Source organism: Solanum dulcamara, chromosome 3 (assembly GCF_947179165.1).
Source record: "Solanum dulcamara chromosome 3, daSolDulc1.2, whole genome shotgun sequence".
Lineage (NCBI taxonomy): Eukaryota > Viridiplantae > Streptophyta > Magnoliopsida > Solanales > Solanaceae > Solanum > Solanum dulcamara.
In genome coordinates this window covers 71,837,173-71,861,038 of record NC_077239.1, presented here as the reverse complement: position 1 = coordinate 71,861,038, position 23,866 = coordinate 71,837,173, and the positions used below count along the sequence as shown (strand labels likewise).

At 34.2% G+C, this 23,866-nt stretch overlaps 3 protein-coding genes across 3 annotated transcripts; all 3 read right to left on the bottom strand.

The window, feature by feature from the left end:
• Positions 1–13,613: 13,613 nt before the first annotated feature.
• LOC129883649 (uncharacterized) lies at positions 13,614–14,458 on the bottom strand. The gene is made up of 3 exons (XM_055958268.1): positions 14,235–14,458; positions 14,006–14,084; positions 13,614–13,886 (listed from the first exon to the last, which is right to left on the bottom strand). The coding sequence occupies exons 1-3, from the start codon at positions 14,456–14,458 to the stop codon at positions 13,614–13,616; spliced, it is 576 nt and encodes a 191-aa protein (XP_055814243.1).
• Positions 14,459–17,203: 2,745 nt separating this feature from the next.
• On the bottom strand, positions 17,204–18,800 carry LOC129881749 (chemocyanin-like). Its single transcript, XM_055955859.1, has 2 exons — positions 18,629–18,800; positions 17,204–17,649 (listed from the first exon to the last, which is right to left on the bottom strand). The coding sequence occupies exons 1-2, from the start codon at positions 18,798–18,800 to the stop codon at positions 17,204–17,206; spliced, it is 618 nt and encodes a 205-aa protein (XP_055811834.1).
• A 366-nt stretch (positions 18,801–19,166) lies between these two features.
• LOC129881748 (mavicyanin-like) lies at positions 19,167–20,334 on the bottom strand. Its single transcript, XM_055955858.1, has 2 exons — positions 20,104–20,334; positions 19,167–19,638 (listed from the first exon to the last, which is right to left on the bottom strand). The coding sequence occupies exons 1-2, from the start codon at positions 20,288–20,290 to the stop codon at positions 19,235–19,237; spliced, it is 591 nt and encodes a 196-aa protein (XP_055811833.1). The 5' UTR covers positions 20,291–20,334; the 3' UTR covers positions 19,167–19,234.
• Between the last annotated feature and the right edge of the window lie 3,532 nt (positions 20,335–23,866).

Genomic DNA, 23,866 nt, shown 5'->3' with positions numbered 1-23,866 from the left:
AGACGAATTTAATCTCTGAAGATAATATTGAGCCCATGCATTTGGATGTAGCTGATTTCTTTAATTTTCCAGACAAAAATATGAATATTTACAAGACTAATAATATGTAAATATTTTTCTTTTTATCTGTATTAAATATGATATTCGTATTTTCCTAATCAATATAAATAAATAAAATTTGTGTAATATACCATGTGTTAATATATATTTTATTTCTTATTGAAGAAAATATGGAAATGGCTCAAATCTTGTTTGGATCAATGATAAATCAAGAGGATATTTGTGTAATTGATAGTGGAACAACTCATGCTATTTTTAAAGACGAGAAATATTTTTCCAATTTACTTAGAAGAAAAGCTAATGTTACTACAATATCTGGTAATTCAAAAATGATTGAGGGCTCTGGAAGAGCTACTATAATTCTGCATAAAGAACAAAAATTGTTATAGAAGATGCACTATTTTCTTCTAAATCCCCCAGAAACTTGTTAAGTTTTAAAGATGTCCGCAGAAATGGATATCATGTTGAGACACTAAATGAAATGAATATTGAATATATTGGTATAACCAAGAGTGTCTCAGGCCAGAAATATATTTTGAAAAAATTACCAACTCTGTCATCTGGCCTATATTATGCAAAAATTAGTGCAATTGAAGCACATATGATCGTAAACCAGAAGTTTACTGATCCAAATACATTTGTGCTATGGCATGATCGAATAGGTCATCCTGGATCAATAATGATGAGACGAATTCTTGAAAATTCAACTGGACATCCGTTAAAGAACTAAAAGATTCTTACAAATGATGAATTTTCATGTGCTGCTTGTTATCAAGGCAAATTAATTGCCAGACCATCGACCCTGAAGGTTGGCATTGAATCTCCTGGCTTTTTAGAGCGTATACATGGAGATATTTGTGGACCTATTCATCCACCTAGTGGATTGTTTAGATATTTTATGGTCCTAATAGATGCATCATCTAGATGGTCTCATGTGTGCCTGTTATCATCTCGCAACCTGGCGTTTGCGAAGTTGTTAGCACAAATAATAAGATTGAGAGTGCAATTCCCAGATTATCCAATTAAGGCCATTCGCCTTGATAATGCTGGAGAATTTACATCCCAAGCATTTAATGATTATTGCTTATCAATTGGAATAAAAATTGAACATCCTGTTGCTCATGTTCATACTCAAAATGGCCTTGCAGAGTCATTTATAAAGCGCCTACAATTGATAGCAAGACCTCTACTAATGAAAACAAAATTGCCAATTACTGTTTGGGGTCATGCTATCTTACATGCAGCAGCACTTGTACGTCTCAAACCGACACATTATGATAAATACTCTCCGTCACAATTAGTATTTGGTCATGAACCAAATATAGCCCATTTAAAAATTTTTGATTGTACGGTATACGTGCATGTAGCACCACCAAAACGTACAAAGATGGGCCCTCAACGAAGGTTGGGCATATATGTCGGGTTTGACTCACCCTCCATAATTAGATACCTTGAACCGTTGACTGGAGACTTATTCACTGCTCGATTTGCAGATTGTCGGTTTGATGAAACAATTTTCCCGCCATTAGGGGGAGAGAAAAAGGAACCCAAAAAAGAAAAAGAAATTACGTGGAAAGTTTCATCACTATCTCATTTTGATCCACGCACCCGCACATGTGAGCAGGAGGTCCAGAAGATCATCCACTTACAGAAAATAGCAAATCAAATGCCAGATGCATTTACTGATTTGAAATGAATAACTAAGTCACATATCCCTGCAGTGAATGTACCTATACGGATTGATGTCCCAAAAGGACCATCTACAAGTATCATAGCTTCTGAATCCCAAACACGCCAGAAGCGTGGTAGACCGTTGGGTTCAAAGGATAAAAATCCTAGAAAAAGAAGCGTAAGAAATAATAAAGATGATACTACACACGAACTTCCTGAAGAAGGTAAAGGTTTGAGTAATCCTGATATTCCTAAAGAAATCAGTGAACCCGAGACTCAAGTGAATGAAGAACTTTCAATAAGTTCTACCGGTGATGAGATAAATTTAGATCGATCAAAAATTACGGTGGATAATGTTTTTGCATATAATGTTGCAATTAACCTCATGCAAGATAGTGAAAGTCTTGAACCTAAATCCGTCGAAGATTGTCGACGTAGATGTGATTGGCCAGAATGGCAAAAGGCAATTCAATCAGAATTAGACTCACTTGCTAAACGTGAGGTTTTTGGACCTGTAGTCCAAACCCCTGAAGGTGTAAAATCAGTTGGCTATAAATGGGTTTTTGTTAGAAAACGAAATGAGAGAAATGAAATTGTAAGATATAAGGCATGCCTTGTTGCACAAGGATTCTCTCAAAGACCCGGAGTCAACTATGAAGAAACATATTCACCGGTTATGGATGGAATAACATTTCGATATCTCATCAGTTTAGCTGTACATAAAAATCTTGAAATACACCTAATGGATGTGGTTGCAGCTTACCTTTATGGTTCACTTGATAATGAAATTTACATGAAAATTCCAGATGGATTAAAATTGCCTGAAACATGTAAAAAGTCTCGGGAAATGTACTCAATAAAACTGCAAAGATCATTATATGGTTTAAAACAATCAGGGCGTATGTGGTATAATCGCCTCAGTGAGTACTTGATAAATGAAGGCTATATAAATGATGTTATTTGTCCATGTGTTTTTATTAAGAAAACGGAATCAGGGTTTGTCATACTCGTCGTTTATGTTGATGACATAAATCTCATTGGAACCCCTGAAGAGGTCCAAAAGGCAATTGAATATCTAAAGAAAGAATTTGAAATGAAAGACCTTGGAAAGATAAAACTTTGTCTAGGTCTGCAAATTGAACATTTAGCAGACGGGGTTTTTGTCCATCAATCTGCCTACACTGAGAAAATCTTAAAAAGATTTTACATGGACAAAGCACATCCATTAAGTACTCCAATAGTTGTTCGATCATTTGAAGTGGAAAAAGATCAATTTCGACCTCCAGGAGAGGATGAAGAAATTCTTGGTCCTGAAGTACCATATCTCAGCACTATTGGTGCACCTATGTATCTTGCTAACGCAACTAGGCCTGATATAACATTTTCTGTTAATTTGCTAGCAAGGTATAGTTCTTCCCCAACGCGAAGGCATTGAAACGGTATCAAACATATTTTGCGATACCTGAAGGGTACTATTGATATGAGTTTGTTTTATACTAACAAAGGTTGCATAGGCCTTATTGGTTAAGCAGATGCAAGTTATTTATCAGACCCATACAAAGCACGATCTCAGACAGGCTATCTGTTTACACACGAGGAACTGCTATATCATGGCGATCTACAAAGCAGTCCATTGTTGCTACTTCTTCAAATCATGCTGAAATAATAGCAATTCATGAAGCAAGTAGAGAATGTGTGTGGTTGATATCGATGATACAGTTCATCAAAGAAAGATGTGGTCTCGAAAATGATGTTAAAGTACCCATAGTTATATTCGAAGACAATGTCGCGTGCATAGCTCAATTAAAAGGTGGCTTCATAAAAGAAGACAGAACGAAACATATTTCACCAAAATTATTCTTCACACATGATCTACAGAATAATGGTGATATAGATGTACAACAAGTTCGTTCAAGTGATAATCTTGTAGATTTACTCACAAAGGCATTACCAACATCTACTTTTAAGAAATTAAGATACAAGGTTGGAATGCGCCGTCTCCAAAATATCAAATGAAGTTTTCATCAGGGGGAGTAAAATACGCGATGCACTCTTTTTTCCTTAACCAAGGTTTTGTCCCACTGGGTTTTCCTAGTAAGGTTTTTAATGAGGCAGCACCCAAGACGTATTACCAGATATGTGTACTCTTTTTCGTTTATTAGGTTTTTTTCCACTGAGTTTTTCATAGTAAGGTTTTAAAGAGGCACAAGACTTATAGATGATCAGGATAACTATATTTATTTATTCTTTAACTAGAATATTCTTGACATTCAAGTGGGAATGTTAGGTATTGAGTATTTGTTTAGTGGATGTCTTTTTCCCAAGTGGGCCCCACTCAAAGTGGGCAACTTGCCCACTTGGTATGTAATACTTTTATTGTGCCTATAAATATTGGCAATGGAAGACAGATAGAGGACACGGTAGAATACAAATACTATTACATTTCCTTTCTCTGTTTCTCTATTTAATTCTCTCTTTCCCTCACTGTCCATTCTTCTAATCAATTGCAAAGTTAATTTTATAACATACCATACTTAATACATGAATTATTTCTCCTAACACACTTTACCAAACCACCCTTTAAAAGTAACTTGCATTGAAATGAATTAGATTTAAAAAATGTGCTTAACAGTGCATTGTAACACAAATAGTTAACTCTTTCCAAGTTTTAATTTATTTATTTTCTCATAATTTATTTAACTACCTAATTGAACTTTTAAATCTTTATTATATTAATGAATATACATAACATATCAAATAAAGATATTAGAAATTTTAACAAAAATTCTCATGAATAAATTTGAAATAAATATCATTGTACTTTTAAATAGGCTGAATTGGACTATTTAAAATGGATTGAGGAAAAAAGTTTAACTTAGGACTAGTTGAATGGATAATATTTTCATGGGCTAATTCAAGAAAAATAGTTGAATAAGTCATATTTTCGTGCTCAAATTCAAGAAAAATCCCCTATAGCTAAATAAGAGCTTATATCACCAAACATAGACAATCAACTGGTTTAATTTTAGTCATATTACTATTTTAAAAAAAAAGTTGATAACAGAGCTGTAATAGTAAGTTTAAAGGGCCAATTACTTAAATAATATATTATATAACATTAATTACGAGTTTTAGTACATGTTTCACATTTACTAAAAATGGCAGTACTTTTCTTATCTGAAATAGAAAAAAAAATACCTTTCTTTTTCTTCCACTCTCTCTCTCCTTCTTATTTTTTCCTTTCTTTATCTCTTTCTTCCTTTTTCTCTTTTTCTCACTCTCCTTCTTCTCTTTTTTTCTTCCGTTTTTTCTCTTTTTTATGTCAATTTCTCTCTCTCTCTCTCTCTCTCTCTCTCTCTCTCTCTCTCTCTTTTCTCTTTTAAAAATAATAATTAATTATTTTAATTTAAATATTAATTTTGGATTGGATATTACAAAAATAATGTTTTTTACTATTTTTTAAAATATATGATTTTTTAAATGTAAATACATATGTAATGCATTTCTAACACAATAAAAGAAATAAATATAAATGATAAGTGTAATACGTTTTGAATTCAATATATTATACATATTATAGGCATATTTCAATGCACGTGATGAATATATAACTAAAATATTTTAATACAAATGTATTATAAGTATTATGTGTGAATTTCAAACATTCTAATACTATTCAAATTAATTTGAGTTGTTAGATATGTATTATATTTGTTGAAATTTTGAATTCATAACAATGTATAGTATTGAATTCTAATTGTAATAAATTTTGAATTCAATATGTTATAGATATTATAGAGATGTTTCAATGCAAGTGGTGAGTATATAACTAAAATACTTTTAATAAAATAATATATTTTGTTAATAAGAGAAAAAAAGTAAAAAATAATTATAATAGATTTTGAATTCAATATAGTATAGGCACATTAATTCAATGCATGTGATGAATATATAACTAAAATATTTTTAATATAATAATAGATTTTAACGCCATTAATAAGAGAAAAAATAAACAATAATTATAATACATTTTGAAATCAATGTATGATACATATTATAGGCATCTTTCAACGAATGTGGTGAACATATAATTAAAATATTTTTAATACAAATATATTATAAGTATTATATGTGAATTTCAAATATTTTGGTACTATTTAAATTGGTTTAAATTAGGATATAAGTATTATATGTGAATTTCAAATATTTTGGTACTATTTAAATTGGTTTTAAATTAGAATAATTAATTATTATTTTAAATAAGGGAAAAAGAGAAAAAATAGATAAAAAATAAAAGGAGAGAAGAAGCACGAGAGAGAGGAAGAAAGAGAGAGAAAAAAAGAGAATAGTCACGCAGAAAGAGGACAAAGAGAGAGAGAGAGAAAGAAAGTAAGAGAAGGGGGGAGGGTAATGGATGATTTTAGTTATTAATGAAGATTCCAAGTTTAAATAGTAATCTCTTTCTTTTATGTAAAAAAAGTTCATTTATGTAAAAATTCCAAGTTTAAATAGTAATCTCTTTATTTTTACAAGGTTTAAATGATCCTTTGGGCTCTGATACAGTAGTCCAAATTGAAATAGCCCAAAAAAATATCATATGTAAGTGTTGTGTGATATACGATAAATATATTACACCGAGCCAACAGTATATCTTTTGACTTGTCCCCTTCATGATATAACAGACCAATAACATCGTACAACTCAAACAACTCTGGATTAGTTGAAAGATCCAAAGCTTCACAAAAAAACCACCTTCCTTCAACATATAATTACTCTCTTTTGTATAGTGAATTAGTTGAAGATTTAGAATATTTTCTTTGTCTCAACTCTCTCTTTCTTTTTTGGTAGTTAGAATTTTATTAATCACCAAAGTAGTATTTACAAAAGCTAAGGTAGCAAACTCTACTAGCTACCTCATTTGAATCTATATTTATCTATGAAACTCTAATACTTTAAAAGCTACAAGTCTCTAGAAATAGTATGGCTGATGTAGTAGATCAAACACAACTAACACAATCAATACTTCATACTACATTCTCCATTTCATTCTCTTGCTGCTCAAAAACTCTTTCATTGCGTTCCTTCCAAATTGCTTGTATAAACTCTGTGGAGATTAATTTTAAAATCTGTGCTTGATGTCTTCTCTTCTTAGTCTGCTGTAGTATCCATTGTGTCATTGCATTCCATGTATTGTTTTGAGGCTGGTTCAATCCTATCCATTGAAGTAATCTCCTCCATAGTGGCTTGAAGAAAGGACAATAAAAGAACAAGTGATCTTTTATTTTCTCTGTCTGCTTACATATAACACATGTAGAATCAACTTGTAATCTCCATTTCAGCAACCTGTCTGTCGTAAGGAGTCTATTTTGGATTTGTAACCACAAAGTAAAAATAACTTTGGGTCTAGCTAAGTTATGGAACAATAGACTTCTCCAATCAACCTTTGAATAATTACCAAGCTTTTGGCTATAAGCTTGTCTGATCATACTTCTCTTTCCAACATTGACATTATGTAGTAAATGTAGCAGGTCTTTAGCTCTCAAAACCTTTCTGATCATCCAACATGCTTGCTTAGGAATCCTGACTTCTTCCATGTCTTGGTCATTGATAGTAACTGTGTACCCACTTAATCCATAATCTATCTTGTTTCTACTCTATGTCCCAACACATCCTTAATATTGCTGCTTTGTTCCATATCTTTAAATTCACCAAATTGAGCCCTCCCCCCCGGTGACCTTTGGTGTACACATCTTCTCCCAAGACACCAGTGCCTTCTTGGTTATAACATTAGTTCCAAACCATATATAGCTTCTGGAATAGCCTTGAATTATTTTCATCACTTTAGCTGGCAGCATAAACAATTGTGCCCAGTAGGCATGCACCCCCAAAATCACTGTGTTTACTAATTGTATTCTCTCTGCATATGAAAGTTTTTTTGCTGTCCAAGAGGAGATTTTTACTATAATTCTATCTATCAAAAGTTGCCATTGGGTAACTAACACTACGCTTCTTGGTCGACAATGGGATTCGAAGATTTCTAAATGGCAACTCACCTAGACTATACCCTAATACCTACTGTATTTGAGACTTTACCAAACTTGATACCCCTCCAAAATATATAGAACTCTTTGACAAGTTAGCTTGCAACCTTGAAGCAGCTGTAAATACAGAGAATTTTTCATGTAGCAACTGCACTGAGTTTAATGAAATGAAAGTCAGAAAAAGTTGCTAAAGAAAAGTAAAAAAAAAAACAGTGAAAGACAAAGTAAAAGTTTGGAAGCAACTTTTTGAACAGTTGTTGCCAACTTTTGCTTACACGTTTTTGGCAGCAACTTTTTGAACAGTTGTTGCCAACTTTTCCTTACACGTTTTTGACTAAAATACAAAAACGCATTTTCTTATTTTACGCATTTTCTCCGCTTATAAATAGAGGGTCTCTTACCCTCATCCAAAAAATCCCAGAAAGAGAGAGTAAGAATATAAAGAGAGTTATACACCAAGATAAATATTGTAGTCTTGAGTGTCCTCTTTAGTAGTTGTTCCTTTTACAAGAGAGAAGTGTTAATTGTTGTTTTCTCCTTGTATTTGAGAACAGTGTACTCTATATTTTATAGTGAGATCCTTCTACCCCATGGTTTTTCCCTTCTATCAGTTAGAGGGGTTTCCACGTAAAATTCTCGTATCTAATTTATTTTCATTATTTTCATCATATCAAACTTTAGTTGTGGTGCTTCCTCCCCCCAACAGTGGTATCAGATCCCTCGTTTATTCTGTCTGTTTTATGCGAAGATACTATTCGTGAATAATAAATTTTCGTGAATAGTAAAATTCGGTGAATAGTACTATTCACGTGAATAGTAAATTTGGGTGACGGTACAGTTTGTCACGATTGTTCGCAAAAATATTCAGAAATGATCTAGAAGGGTGTGAAGCAAATAAAAATATCGTGTACAACAAAGTTTGACGTTGAAAAGTTCAATGGGACTAATTTCTCATTGTGGAAAATGAAAATAAAAGCGATATTGAGAAAAGACAATTGCTTAGCTGCAATTGAAGGCAGGCCCACAAACTTTGTTAATGACAGCAAGTGGAACGACATAGATAGCAACGCAGTTGCTGATCTACACTTGGCACTAGCTGATCAAGTGTTGTCTAGTGTAGCGGAAAAACGGACGGCGAAGGAAATATGGGATACTCTTACAGGGTTGTATGAGGCCAAGTCTTTGCATAATAAAATCTTATTAAAAAGAAAATTGTATACTCTTCGAATGGCAGAGTCCATGTCAGTTACTGAATACATTAATACTTTGAATACTCTATTTTCGCAACTTACAACAATGGGTTGCAAAATAGAGGGGACTGAACGTGCGGAGCTTCTACTTTAAAGTCTGCCTGACTCGTATGATCAACTCATCATCAACCTGACGAACAATACAAACAGTCTAGTTTTCGATGAAATTGCAGCCGCTGTCTTGGAAGAAGAAAATCAGCGCAAAAATAAGAAAGACAGACAAGCAAGTTCGCAGCAAGCTGAAGCCTTAATGATGGTGAGAGGAAGACCAACGGAACGTGGCCCTAGTGGGAGTCACAATCATGGCAGATCTCAATCAAGAAGTAAGAAAAATATCAAGTGCTACAACTGTGGCAAGAAAGGGCACTTCAAGAAAGATTGTCGGTTCAAGAAGAAGAGTGAAAATCCTGAGCCATCAAATGCTCAAGGGAATATTGCATGTACCTCGGATGATAGCGATATTTTATGTAGTGAGGCAATATCAAATAATGAAGGCAGAAAACGTTTTGCTGATGTCTGGATCATGGACACAGGAGCAACATGGCACATGACTTCCAGGAGAGAATGGTTCCATCAATATAATCCTATCTCAGGAGGGTCTGTGTTCATGGGAAACAATCATGCTTTGGATGTTATTGGTATTGGGTCCATCAAAATAAAGATATATGACGGCACGGTATGCACCATCCAGGAGGTACGACATGTAAAAGACTTGAAGAAGAATCTATTGTCTTTAGGACAACTAGATGATAATGGATGTTCGTATAAGACTCATGGTGGAGTCATGAGAATATCCAAAGGAGCGCTTGTAGTGATGAAAGCAGAAAAACTTGCTGCAAATCTATATGTGCTTAAAGGTGAAACACACCAAGAAGGAGAAACATCAACCGCGTCAGCAAGTTCATTTGAAGAATCAACGATGATGTGGCATCGTAAACTTGGCCATATGTCAGGAATGAGGTTTGAAGATTCTTGCTGAGCAAAAACTTCTTCCAGGGCTCAAAAAGGTTTCACTACCCTTTTGTGAGCATTGTGTTACCAGTAAGCAAAATAGACTGAAGTTTAGCAGTTCCTCTGCTAAAAGCAAGGAAATACTAGATCTGGTTCACTCTGATGTCTGGCAAGCACCGGTGGAGTCTCTAAGAGGAGCGAAATATTTCGTGTCATTTATCGACAATTACTCCAGGAGAAGTTGGGTGTATCCAATCAAGAGGAAGATAGATGTTTTTTCAGTTTTCAAAGAATTCAAAGCGCGGGTGGAACTTGAATCTGAGAAAAAGATCAAGTGTTTGAGGACAGATAATGGAGGAGAATGCACTGGTGATGAATTTAATAACTTCTGTAAACAAGAAGGTATTAAACGGCAGTTCACGGTGGCATATACTCCACAACAAAATGGAGTAGTAGAGCGGATGAACAGAACTTTGTTGGAACGAACAAGAGCTATGTTGGCAACTGCAGGGTTAGAAAAACCATTCTGGGCAGAAGCAGTCAAAACCGCATGTTATGTGATCAATCGATCACCATCAACCGCAATTGATCTGAAAACGCCAATGGAGATGTGGACCGGAAAACCAGCTGATTATTCTCGCTTACATATATTCGGAAGTCCTGCTTATGTTATGTACAACACCCAAGAAAAATCAAAGTTGGATCCAAAATCCAGGGAATGCATTTTCTTAGGGTATGTTGATGGAGTCAAGGGGTATCGCTTGTGGGATCCCATAGCCCGTAAGGTGGTAATCAGCAGGGATGTTGTATTTATTGAAAACAAGATACAAGCAAAAGAAGGTAGCACTTCAAAAGAAAAATCAGAGACTGCTACAGTTGAAGTTGAAGAAATAGAAGAAGTTCCAGTTTCTTCTGAAGCAGCACCAGAGCACGAAGAACAAGAGCAAGCTGAGATCGAAACTCAAGAAGTTCGACGGTCAACTAGGGAGAGAAGAGAACCAGCTTGGCACTCAGATTATTCTATGGAGAGTAATATTGCATACTGTCTATTAATAGAAGATGGAGAGCCTTCAACCTTTCAAGAAGCTATGAAAGGCCAAGAATCATCTCTGTGGGTGGCAGCAATGCAAGAAGAAATTGAAGCTCTTCATAAAAATAAAACATGGGATCTTGTTCAATTACCACAAGGAAGGAAGGCTATTGGAAACAAATGGGTCTACAAGATCAAACGCAATGGTAATGATCAAGTGGATAAGTATCATGCAAGATTGGTGGTGAAAGGATTTGCTCAGAAAGAAGGTATAGACTTCAATGAGATATTTTCTCCGGTGGTTCGACTCACAACAATTCGAGTGGTCCTGGCAATGTGTGCTACATTTGACTTGTACTTGGAGCAGTTAGCTATCAAAACTGCATTTCTTCATAGAGAGCTTGAAAAAGAAATTTACATGCTCCAACCAGAAAGTTTTGAAGAACAAGGAAAAGAGAACTTGGTTTGCAGGTTGAACAAATCTCTATATGGTCTCAAACAGGCGCCGAGGTGTTGGTATAAGAGATTTGATTCCTTCATTATAAGCCTTGGATACAACAGACATAGTTCAAATCCTTGTGTTTATTACAAGAGATTTGGTGATGAAGATTTTGTTATTTTGCTGTTGTATGTTGACAACATGTTGGTAGCAGGCCCCAACAAAGATCATCTTACAAATTTAAAGGCACAGTTGGCTAGGGAGTTTGAAATGAAGGACTTGGGACCAGCAAACAAGATTCTAGGGATGCAAATTCACCGAGACAGAAATAATAGGAAGATTTGGCTTTCTCAAAAGAACTACTTGAAGAAAATCTTGAGACGCTTCAAGATGCAAGACTGTAAGTCAATTTCTACCCCACTTCCTATTAATTTCAAGTTATCCTCAAGTATGAGTCCTAGCAATAAAGCAGAGAGGATGGAGATGTCTCGAGTTCCGTATGCATCAGTAGTGGGAAGTTTAATGTTCGCCATGGTATGTACAAGACCTGACATTGCACAAGCAGTGGGAGTGGTTAGTCGATACATGACTAATCCTGGTAGAGAGCATTGGAATACTGTTAAGAGGATCTTGAGATACATCAAGGGTACCTTAGATGTTGCAATGTGTTATGGAGGATCAGACTTTAATGTTAAAGGTTATGTTGATTCAGATTATGCAGGTGATCTTGATAAGAGCAAGTCCACCACAGGTTATGTGCTTACTCTTGCTGGAGGAGCTGTAAGCTGGGTTTTAAAACTGCAATCTATCGTGGCTACATCTACGACGGAAGCAGAATATGTAGCAGCTACACAAGCTAGCAAAGAGGCAATATGGATGCAGATGTTATTGGAGGAGCTCGGGCACAAACAAGAGAAGATTGCTTTGTTTTGTGACAGTCAGAGCGCTTTGCATCTTGCAAAGAATCCGACATTTCATTCAAGGACAAAGCACATACGAGTTCAGTACCACTTTGTTCGTGAGAAGGTGGAAGAAGGCAGTGTGGATGTTCAGAAAATTCACACTAGTGACAACCTGGCAGATATGTTTACAAAGCCGATCAACAGTAACAAGTTCATATGGTGTCGATCTTCTATTGGCCTAGCAGAAACGTAACATTGTAGTAATTGGATAGAAAGGATGGTATGAAGACTTAATTGATTCTCAATTAAATATTCAAGTGGGAGAATGAAATGAAAGTCAGAAAAAGTTGCTAAAGAAAAGTCAAAAAAAAACATTGGAAGACAAAGTAGAAGTTTGGCAGCAACTTTTTGAATAGTTGTTGCCAACTTTTCCTTACACGTTTTTGGCAGCAACTTTTTGAACAGTTGTTGCCAACTTTTCCTTACACGTTTTTGATTGAAATACAAAAATGCGTTTTCTTATTTTACGCGTTTTCTCCGCTTATAAATAGAGGGCATCTTGCCCTCATCCAAAAAATCCCAGAAATAGAGAGTAAGAATATAAAGAGAGTTATACACCAAGATAAATATTGTAGTCTTGAGTGTCCTCTTTAGTAGTTGTTCCTTTTACAAGAGAGAAGTGTTAATTGTTGTTTTCTCCTTGTATTTGAGAACAGTGTACTCCATATTTTATAGTGAGATCCTTCTACCCCGTGGTTTTTCCCTTATATCAGTTAGAGGGGTTTCCACGTAAAATTCTCGTGTCCAATTTATTTTCATTATTTTCATCATATCAAACTTTAGTTGTGGTGCTTCCTCCCCCAAACATTTATATCCCCTTTAGCAAACATGAGGAGATCATCTGCAAAGCATAAGTTAGTTATCCTGAGTCTGCTGCACATAAGATGGAACTTGAATTACTTGTGATTACTCAGATCATTTAGGTTCCTACTCAAATACTCCATGACTATAACAAATAGGAAAGGGGACATTGGATCTCCTTGCCTAAGCCCTCTAGCTTCCTCAAATGGTTTTGTAAGCTCACCATGGATCAGGAAGGAAAAAGAGACAGTAGTTACACATTGCATAACCCAGCTTATCAATCTGACAGAAATCCCAATCCTGTCATTACTTGTTATAAAAATTTCCAATCAATTGTGTCATATGCTTTTTGGATATCCACCTTTATCATGCATCTTGGAGAGACATTTTTCCTAATATAAGCTTTAACTAACTCATTGCAAGCATGATGTTATCAGCTACTTTTCTTCCTGGAATAAATCCAGCCTGAGTTTGTGATATCACATTTGCTATCACCTTTTGAATTCTATCAGCCAATACCTTTGCTATGAGTTTATACAGAATAGTACAACAAGCAATGGGCCTATACTCCCTTATATTGGATAGATTTGGAACTTTGGGCAACAATGTAACAGCAGTACAATTCACATCTTTGTATAGCTTCCCAGTATTGAAAAATTCTTTCACAGCTTCATAGATGTCCTTTTTTTTTTATCATTGATCAAGTTTTTTAAAAAAAACATAGCATTATATCCATCAACTCCTGTAGCCCTATCATCCCCTATTAAGAAGAGTCCATCATAGATTTCTTGCTCAGTTACCTCTACACACAGTGTCAGTTGTTGAATGTGATTCAAGGTTGGACCTGTCCTCATGATGGCCTTACTCACTACTGTAGTACTAGTTAGAGCAGTACTCATTAATGATTGATAGAATGTGATAGTCTCTTTATGAATTGCCTGAGGTTCCATAATTTTTATATCATTTGCTGAAGTCAGCACTATAATTTGCTTCTTATGCCTCTTTTACTTTATCATTGCTATAAAATACTTGTTGTTTGAATCTCCCAATTTAATCCACATAGCTCTAGATTTCTGATGTTGAATACTCTTCTCAATGTTTGTCCATTTCTCCAATTGGATCAGCAAGTCTTTTTCTTCCAATGCAAGAGCATCAGTATAGTGTGTAGCTAGCTTCAACTGTGACCTTTTTAGGGAGTTTATGATCTGTTGTATCTTCTCTGCAGCTTCCTTATAATTGTTATTATTCAGCATTTTTAAATGTAGCTTCAACTCCTTCAACCTTTGTCATATACATCTTAACTTGTTTTCATGTAACCTGTCAGTCAAGTGTCTTTGTACTAGAGGAACAAATGACTCATGAGTTTTCCATATATTAAAGAATTTAAAGGGGGATTTGATATTGGATAAGGTGATCTTCATATCAAGAAGCATAGATGAATGATCTGAGATATGAGGTAATCTGTAGTCTAGTACCAATTGTCCATATTTCATCATCCATTCATCATTTTCCATAGCCCTGTCTAGTCTACTGTATATTCTGTCTATACCAATTTGCTTATTGGATCGGGAATAAAATTCTCCTTTCCACATAAGCTCATTTAATAGTTACTCTTAAACACAGTCAGCAAAGTGCCTAGTTTCAGATCTTGTTACTGGAGCACCATAGACCCTATTTTGATTATGTAATAGTGTATTAAAATCACCCCATACAAGCCAAGATTTTGTACATTGAGCTGTCAGCTTTCTTATATCAGTCCATAATGCTTTCCTCTGGTCTATTGTATTATATCCATATACCACATTCAAACAGCAATCTACCTTCATGTCTCTAGTATGCACTGCACAGTAGATATATTGAGCACCTTGAATAATCATTTCAACATCAAACGTGCTATCATATCATAATATCCATATTCTCCCATTTATTGTATTTGTATAGTTGTGGATCATACCCCGGTTAGGAGCTATTCCTTGAGCTATAGTAGCTGCTTTATTCACCTTAACTCTAGTCTCTACCAAATCAATAAGGTTTATGTGATTTTTTAAGTATTACTCATTTCCCTTTGTTTGTACCTTTTATTAATACCCCTTATGTTCCATACTAACCATACCATTTAGATAATAATGGTGGTACCAGCCCCTTTATCAGGAAGTGGATTGGTTGCCAACACAGCAGCTATAGGTTGTAACACTTCAAAGTTATTCTTCATAGAAATTGATGTAGCTTGTGCATAACTCTTCCTGTTTTTATTCCCTGATTCAGTAACTAAGCTCATCTATGGTTGCTTACCTTTAGTAGTCACATGTGTAAACTCTTCACCTTTAGGTTGCAGATTGTTAGTTTTTACTGGCTGAGGTTGTTTATTGATCTTCAAAGGTATCTGGACAGCAGCTTTAGGAAGCCAAGTAGGGACAAATTTTGCTTGTGCCTGCTTAGGATGATGCTGTTGATACTTTGGTCTTTACTTATCAGTTTGTGTGGTTCTTGTCTTGTGACAATTATATCCCACCATCAAGCATTCTTTATAATATTCTGGTTTCCAATCAAAATCTATTAACTGCTGAAATGCCTTACCTTGCGCATCCATGATTGTTATCTCTGTAGGTATTGGCTTAGTGTCGTCTACCTTAATTAATATTCATGCATAAGATATCCTTGTTTGTTTGATTGTAAACTCATCCACAAACAGTGGAATACCTATAGCACTTGCAATTCTACTCAATGAATCACATCCCCTACAATTTAGTGGAAATTTTGAAAAGGTAACCCAGAGTGGGACATCAACTAGAAATTCTGCCTTAAAATCAAGTTTGAAAGTCCATTGTTTCAGTATAATGGGCTTATTGTTTATACTGTATGATCCTGTAAACAAAATCTCCTTCATATCACTTCAGATTGGAATTGCACCACATAATAGCCCTCATCATGATAATACAAATTAGGTGTTGCCACAGCAGCCCAGGAGTGAGTGATGAATCTTTTCATATAATTATATCCAGGCATTTCTCCAATTACATACAGAATTAGAGAGTTCTTCCATTTTTCCTCCTCCTTCTCTTGTTCCTTCTCATCCAATTTCACTATCATGTTGCCATTGAACACATCAGGCGTAATATACTTTAGAGTTAATCCATTACTAGCAACTCTATTACCAGCAAATGAATTGATCCATGGTTTAGTAACTTCCTTACCTGCTAGATCTACCATCCCAGCATCTTTTGATTTCTCCGCAACTGGATCTAATGGAACAGTAACCAATGGAACAGTGTTTGATGGTGTCTTTGTTACTGAATCCTCCAGATCTGGAGATGGTAATCTATGAGTAATCTCTGGGCTCCATTTAATACTCCTCTGAGTCGAGATGGTTGTTCCTATGTGTTCATTCCTCATCATTTCAGAATTACCTTTATTGCTCGAAGCTTCCCTAGCCTGCTCTCGAAGTTCTTTTAGTTTTGAACCAGCTTTTACAGTGCTTCCAGCCGATGTGATGATCTCCTTCCTAGGTCTCCCTCGCCATCTCCGTCCTGGCATACTCGTCTCAACGTACGTTAGCAGTATTTACGCCGAGAGCATTTCGTTGTTTGCCTGCTCGTTAGGAAGGAAATCTAGTTCAACAATATTTCACTACTACATACTACAATATTTTTTTCACACTCAACATATTCATCTAATACTCAAGACAAAGGAAGATGCACCATTATTTATAGGTACTAATGACCATGAGAGTCACAAGAACTAATGGTCATATAAGTTACAAGAACTAATAGTTATCTTCTACCACAATTTATACCCACTAATATATGCACTTAATATTTTATTTTACTTATAAAATGCATATACACCAACAGTAAGTATCCCACAAAAACTATTAATAAACATCTAATTATAAATATCACCAAGAATTACCAAGCAGAAATGTCGATATCAAATCTTAACATAATGTCTACTTAAAATCGAAACAAAAAGTCTTTGAAGAGTAAATAATGGGAAAATAATTAAACCATATCGACTAATACTATTAGAAGCATGGACAACCAAAGCTTAAAAGAAAATAACATCTCTGAGGATCCACTTGTTTTATCATCAGGAGATGGTGAAGGTGATCGTGTTGATGACGGAGTATTTGGCTCCGAAGGAGAAGGAGGAGGAGAAGAAGATGGTGAAGGTGCCTTTGGTGTTGATGACGGAGTATTTGGCTCCGAAGGAGAAGGAGAAGGAGAAGGCGATGACTTTATAGGCCTCGGGATTCGGATGTCAACTCTCTGACCATTTTGACAATGACCAGGGAAACTGCTAATGAAATAGAAGTGTCCTGGTTTTTTTATCACAAATGTGTCGTCTCCAGTGTTGAATGTGGCATAAGTTGTTGTTGCATTGCATGCATTGAAGTTTTTGTGTGTTACTCGTACCACGTTGTCCAAGTGCTGCTTGTACTCAAACACTGTAACATCAAAAAATATATCGCAATTTATAATATCAGTGACGTAGCCACATAGAGTCACCATACCTAACTATTTCTTATCTCAATGGGATCTTGATATTTCATTTAGGCGGAAATCTATACCTTAAGAATAATTAAACGATCATATATAAATTTCTCTATTATATAAGTTATTAATTTCTATCCTTTAAAAGAATTATATATATTATTGGTATATATAGGTGAAATCATTCTCTGAAAACTATACTATTTTAAGGTTTATAGAGAAACTCCAGAAATGATCTCATAGAAGAATAGTTTCCTAGGGGAAAAGTTTATGTTAAAGAGAAATAGGCCAAAGTTTAGAATTATAGTAATAAATAAGATTCTCTTTTCTTCCTTGATAAATTAAGATTAATTACTGATATTTTAACAATAATTTTTCATATAAGATACCTGCATCGTTTTTTTAATTAAAATGAAAAATATATCAAAGTGTTGTTAAAAGTTAAAGAAATATTAATAATATATTAGTTTAGTAACTTTGCTTAGGACCGACTTTGAGTAGGATTGTTTCACCATTAACTAGAAATTTCAAGTTCGAGCGAATAAAAAAAAATATTATATCAAATATTTCTCCATCAGTTAAATGATGTGAATCTAAATTAATTAACATCTCAAAACAAATAGCATACCCTGAATGAAAACATAATTACTTTTGCTATTTGATCTAAAGAAGAGAAAACACATAAACACTTCATAAAGACCATTCATTGAATTATATGTAGCCTATATTACTTTTGCATTCAAGATTCACACAAGTAGGACATAAAAAAATAGATCTATCTATGTCTTAAATCCTTTTTCTTTTGTTCTCAATCTTCTATTGGTTGAAGACAAACAAACATCTCTACTATTACTATTAACTCCATATCCTAAATTAAAAAAATATATATATATAAACATTTTAAAGGCATATATGTATAATATAACTACTTACCAATGGAATCTCCAACACGAAATTTTTTATTGGCAGACCAAGATTTGTAGTCAATGTGACCAATGTCTGTCCATCCAGTAGAGTCACCAACCTTGTACACTGCACCCATTGATACACCACAGCATACAAAAAACATCAAGAATAACAACATGGCTAACTTTGGAAGAATCATAGCTAATTAGTGAAAAAAAATATTAGGAGACACAAATATAATTTTTCGAAAGGTGAGTGAATGAGGGTGTCTAGCTCTATATAACAACCAGTTTTATCGTTTTACTTCGGAAAGAAGCAGATTCTATTAGAATTTTCCAATTGTGCAGGTGTGATTTATGGTAAGCTCAATTAATTCATGATTTTCTTTCCTTTTTTCCCCTATTAATATTGTTAATTAATAGTTTGATCCCACGTAACATGTTACTGGTTACATCTGTCATTTCAACCGACCATTGTCATAAATTGTTATTCCCTACTATCCATATAACATAAAATCATCTTTTCCATATGGGTACGAATTAAAACCCGAACATTTAATGGTAAATCCCCAAAATTCTCTTGTCCATTAACATTAATTAATACCCTACAACATTGGGTTAGCCCCTAGTACAATTAAAGTACATAATCTGCACTAATAATAATCATGAACAGAGTGAGGCAAAGCCCAAGACCAAGCCCGTTAGTTATGAACAATGAGGGTGCACTGCTCTTTTTGGCTGGGCTAGGTGCAATTACATGGACATTAGTAGTAGATGAGGCTGCTGCAGGAGCTGGACTTGGGCTTCCAGTTGGAATATCAATGGGCCTAGAAACTTTAAGGACCCTAACATCAATCTTCTGACCGGTCTGGCAATGGCCCGGGAAACCGCAAATATAGTAGTAGTGGCCCGGACCCATGATGGTGATAGAGTCGTTGCCAGAAGAGTAAGTCCTGATGGGATTTGCGGCGTTACACTTATGATAATCAGGGAGGTCCACACGTAGTACGTTGTTTTCTGTTCGATTGTACTCAAATACTGCAATATCATTAAGGTGAAAATCAATGAAATTTCTACAATATAGAAAATTTTGATTTCTATTAATTCACATATCACAGATTTTTCAGGTTTATCATAAAGGGACAACTTAAAAATCTAATTTCATTATTCCAAATCTCAAAAATTAGTTATCCAATTAAGATTTCCATACTCCTTATTAACTAAATAGTCCATACGCGAAAGATAATCACTAAGATTGTTAGTCGAGAAAAAGGGTGATTTACTAATCGAATTCAGTAACTTTGATCAAAATCATATATTTATTAAGTATATACTAATTAGTATTAATTTAGAAATTAATAAATAAAATTCTAAATTCACAAATCGCAAATTCTATTCGAGAACTCAATCGATTCTCAAAATTACTTGCAAATCTAAAATGATGTTGGTATGGAGTTCGAATTATTTATTTTTTTAAAAGCGTTACGAACAAGGCGGACTTACCGAGAATGTCACCAACCCGAAATTTTTTCTTAGCAACCCATGTATGGTAGTCAACATTGGCACTACCGATCGTCCAACCAGCATCATCACCAACTTTATACACGCTAGCGCCAGCGAGAGTGGCCATAAAGAAACTAAAAACAACCGTTATCGATACGAAAAACATAGCTTCCTTCCTAAAATCCATGAGTACTCAACAACAACAACCACAAGAAAAGAAATTCTAATAGAAGTAGTAATAAACTAAGAGAATTCAAATGAAAGCTGGAGTTACAAAAGTGTTGTTATATATATAACGTTAATTCTGCAAAGTGAATTAAGAAAAGGCCAAAATTGGGTTTGTGTAGGTAGCAGTAGGACTCACAAATAATGCGTGAATAATTTGGAGAGTTTATGCATGTGAGGTGAGATATATGTGCATTTTGTCCAAGATAAGCTAGCGATACTATATATGTTGATGCTTACTAATGTGATTTTAAATGTCCATTTAAAATAAGAGACCAATTCAAGTATGGTCAAATGTCCATTTAAAATACGAGACCAATTCAAGTATGTTTGGTATGATTACACCACTTGTCTCTTATTTTAATGATTTCACATTTAGTACTCTTTCCCTTTTTACTTGTCGAGTATACTTAAAGTACATTTCGACTTGAAAGAAAATGTTGAAAAATATTTTCACGAAAATAAATAAATAGTTTTTAATTATTTTATTGTATCTGTGCGCTGTGTAGATGAAAAAAAAATATTTTAAAAATATTTATAAATAATCTAGATAAGTATTATGCAAAATGAATTTAGTGTTGGATTTTAAAAGTGTGAATGAAAAACGAAGGGTTGCGGCTTTTTTAAAGAGTTGTGACCTTTACGAAAGGTTGTGCCTTTTCTAAAGGTTTGTATCCGTTTTGAAAGGTTGTGTCTTTTTTTAAAAGATTGTGACCTTTCTGAAAGGTTGCATCTTTAGCAAAGGGTTAAGACCTCTCCGATAAGACACAATTAACATCTTTTCATACTACTTTTTGTTGGTTATAAATAGAGGGGTTTTCTCCCTCAATTTTCTCAATTGAATTTCTCCCTCTTCTGCATATATTTTCTTACAAACAAATTAAGTTAAGTTTTTTGTGTGATTTTATTGCTGATTTTTGAGTTCGCTGAAATTATTGAAGATTGAAGTACTACAACTTTAATAGTTTATCCGTTTTATCATGTAAGGAAATAATCCATAACATCGGATATAGTGAGGGGATTAAATTTCTTAAAGACACACAATAAATTATGTGGACTCGGATATTGTCTTTTCTTTTCATTTTAAAAGTATTTTTGTTGTACTATATTGAATACAGGGACAACAGTTAGAGGTAAGGATGGGAGTATTGGGAAATGGGGCTATAGAGTTGCGGTGAAAATGAGGTATATTGGAGGGTGAGATGAAAATATCAATGTGCAATGTCGTTTGTGAAATTTGTTTTCTCCAATTCCATTAAAAAAGTCACATTCCTCGTTTTTAAGGAGTTTGGTTTTCAAGAAAAAATATTTTTCAAAAATTTTGAACGAACATGAAAATATTTGAATTTCCTCCATAATAATTACTAAACATGCCCTAAAGGTAATTTTTTTCCTTTTATAAATCTAAAGAGAATTAATTATTTCTCTCCAACTTTACTTTTATAGTTAAATAACTATTTTTCAAACTGATTAATAGTCCATTTAAATTTCTGAATCATCATTGTAAGGATAATAGTAAAATAAATTCATAATTAATATTTGTTCAGATAATACAAGCAAAACAGGAACGACGAGGGTATATTGCATACAAATACAATATATAAAGTTTTAAGCTATTCATGTATGCTTTAGAACGCTTCGAATTCAAAACGGCTATCCTAATTCAAATATTCAAAAGTTGTAGCTAACATAATTTACTTTCCCGTTTAGTTATAAATTTTAAAGTTAAAATTCTATCACGACCCAAAATGGATCATGAGTGGCACCCACACTTAACCTCCTAGGTGGGAGAACCAACGATACAAACCCCAACTAATAAATATAACAATAACATGGAAGCTCAAATAAATACGTTTTCCCCAAAACCTGAAAGTCATCACATGAAGGACATCTAAATTCTAAAACTAAGTCTTGAATTATCAAACACCAAATAAATAAATAACATAACGTGTCCGAAAACTAAGGACATCATGCCATGACAAGAGATTCCATCGCCAGCTAGAAGGATAGCTCACCCTGAAATCTTATGAACTGGAGACTGACTAGAGCTGAGGTCGAGTCGAAGTCGGTGGAACACTCGCTGCACCCCACAAAATAAAATAAGAAAAGATACAAGTAGGGGTCAGTACAGGACAACATGTACTGAGTAGGTATCATCGACCGACTCAAAATAGGAATCAATATGCAATAAGTAATAGCGGAAAATCAACCTTAGCACTTAACAGGTGGCAACCAACAAGATCAAGATCAAGTGACAACACAATGAATAATTTCATAACCAATCAACAATATTAAGATCACATATGAGGACTCAAGCCTCCATATCACACTCTTTTGGAAAATGAGTTATTGAAGATTGTGTAGTATTAAGTCATTTTAATTTGTTTTCCTTTAATATTAGCATGCCGGAAAGTGACACCCAATCCAAATATATCGTGTTGGAACGTGACACCCGATCCAAATATATCATGTCGGAACGTGACACTCGATCTAAATATATCGTGTCGGAACGTGACACCCGATCCAAATATGCCGTGTCGGAACGTGACACCCGATCCAAATATAATTAATTTATCATTCTTCATGATTACATTCCACTTCATTAACAATATTTCATCAAGCCTTCTTTATTCAAGGCACCATTTTTGATAGGGCAAGTTCAAGATTATGGATTTTAGGGTCTCGGGATTTCAGACCAATCACAACAACATATCAACCATCCAAACCACAATAATTAAATGCATAGTAAACTTCACATGTTACTCAATGAATATCAATCACTATTAAAAGTCTATCTATGATATAGAATAAAAACCATGACCTGCCTCAACCGAAGAACCAAAGTAAAGCAAGTTAATCCACCAATGTCTTTCCTTTCTTCAATGCCTCAGACCAATTTCAATCTATCAAATATATAATATTTATAAGTAAACTAATCTGTAAACACCAATATTATATATATGTTTAACCTAGACCAATAACTCACTCAATTCTATAAACACGTTCCTAATCTTGATGTCACTTAACATGTCAACTCTCATATTTTCTGAATTTCAAAACTAGGGTTAAACCTCAATTAAATTAAATAATTACTTTAAAATTTGAGCCTTTTGTAACGCTTCTGAATGATCAAAATCTGTTCAAATACATAATCTTCATAAGAATATGAATCCAATGACACCCATATTGCTATATTTATTTTTGGATAAACAAATTGGGTCAAAAATTCATTCTGAGTCATTGAAGGCAAATCTGAAATTTTCTTTCCGAATATGTTCGCTCATGATAAAATAAACTCACATGTCAAATTTCAGCTAAAACGGATCGTTATTCGATCCCCAAATCAAGATTTTATGTGAAGAACCCTAAGGTCATATTTCCTTATTTCAGCGTTATTTCTCCACCAATATACCCTAAAATATGTTTATAATCACATAAAAATTTAATGGAAAGGATGAGAATAATTACCTTGACGCTTTGAAATGAAAATTCCTATTTTTCTCTTCTCCTTTATTTTTCTTTTCCCTTTTCTTTTCTT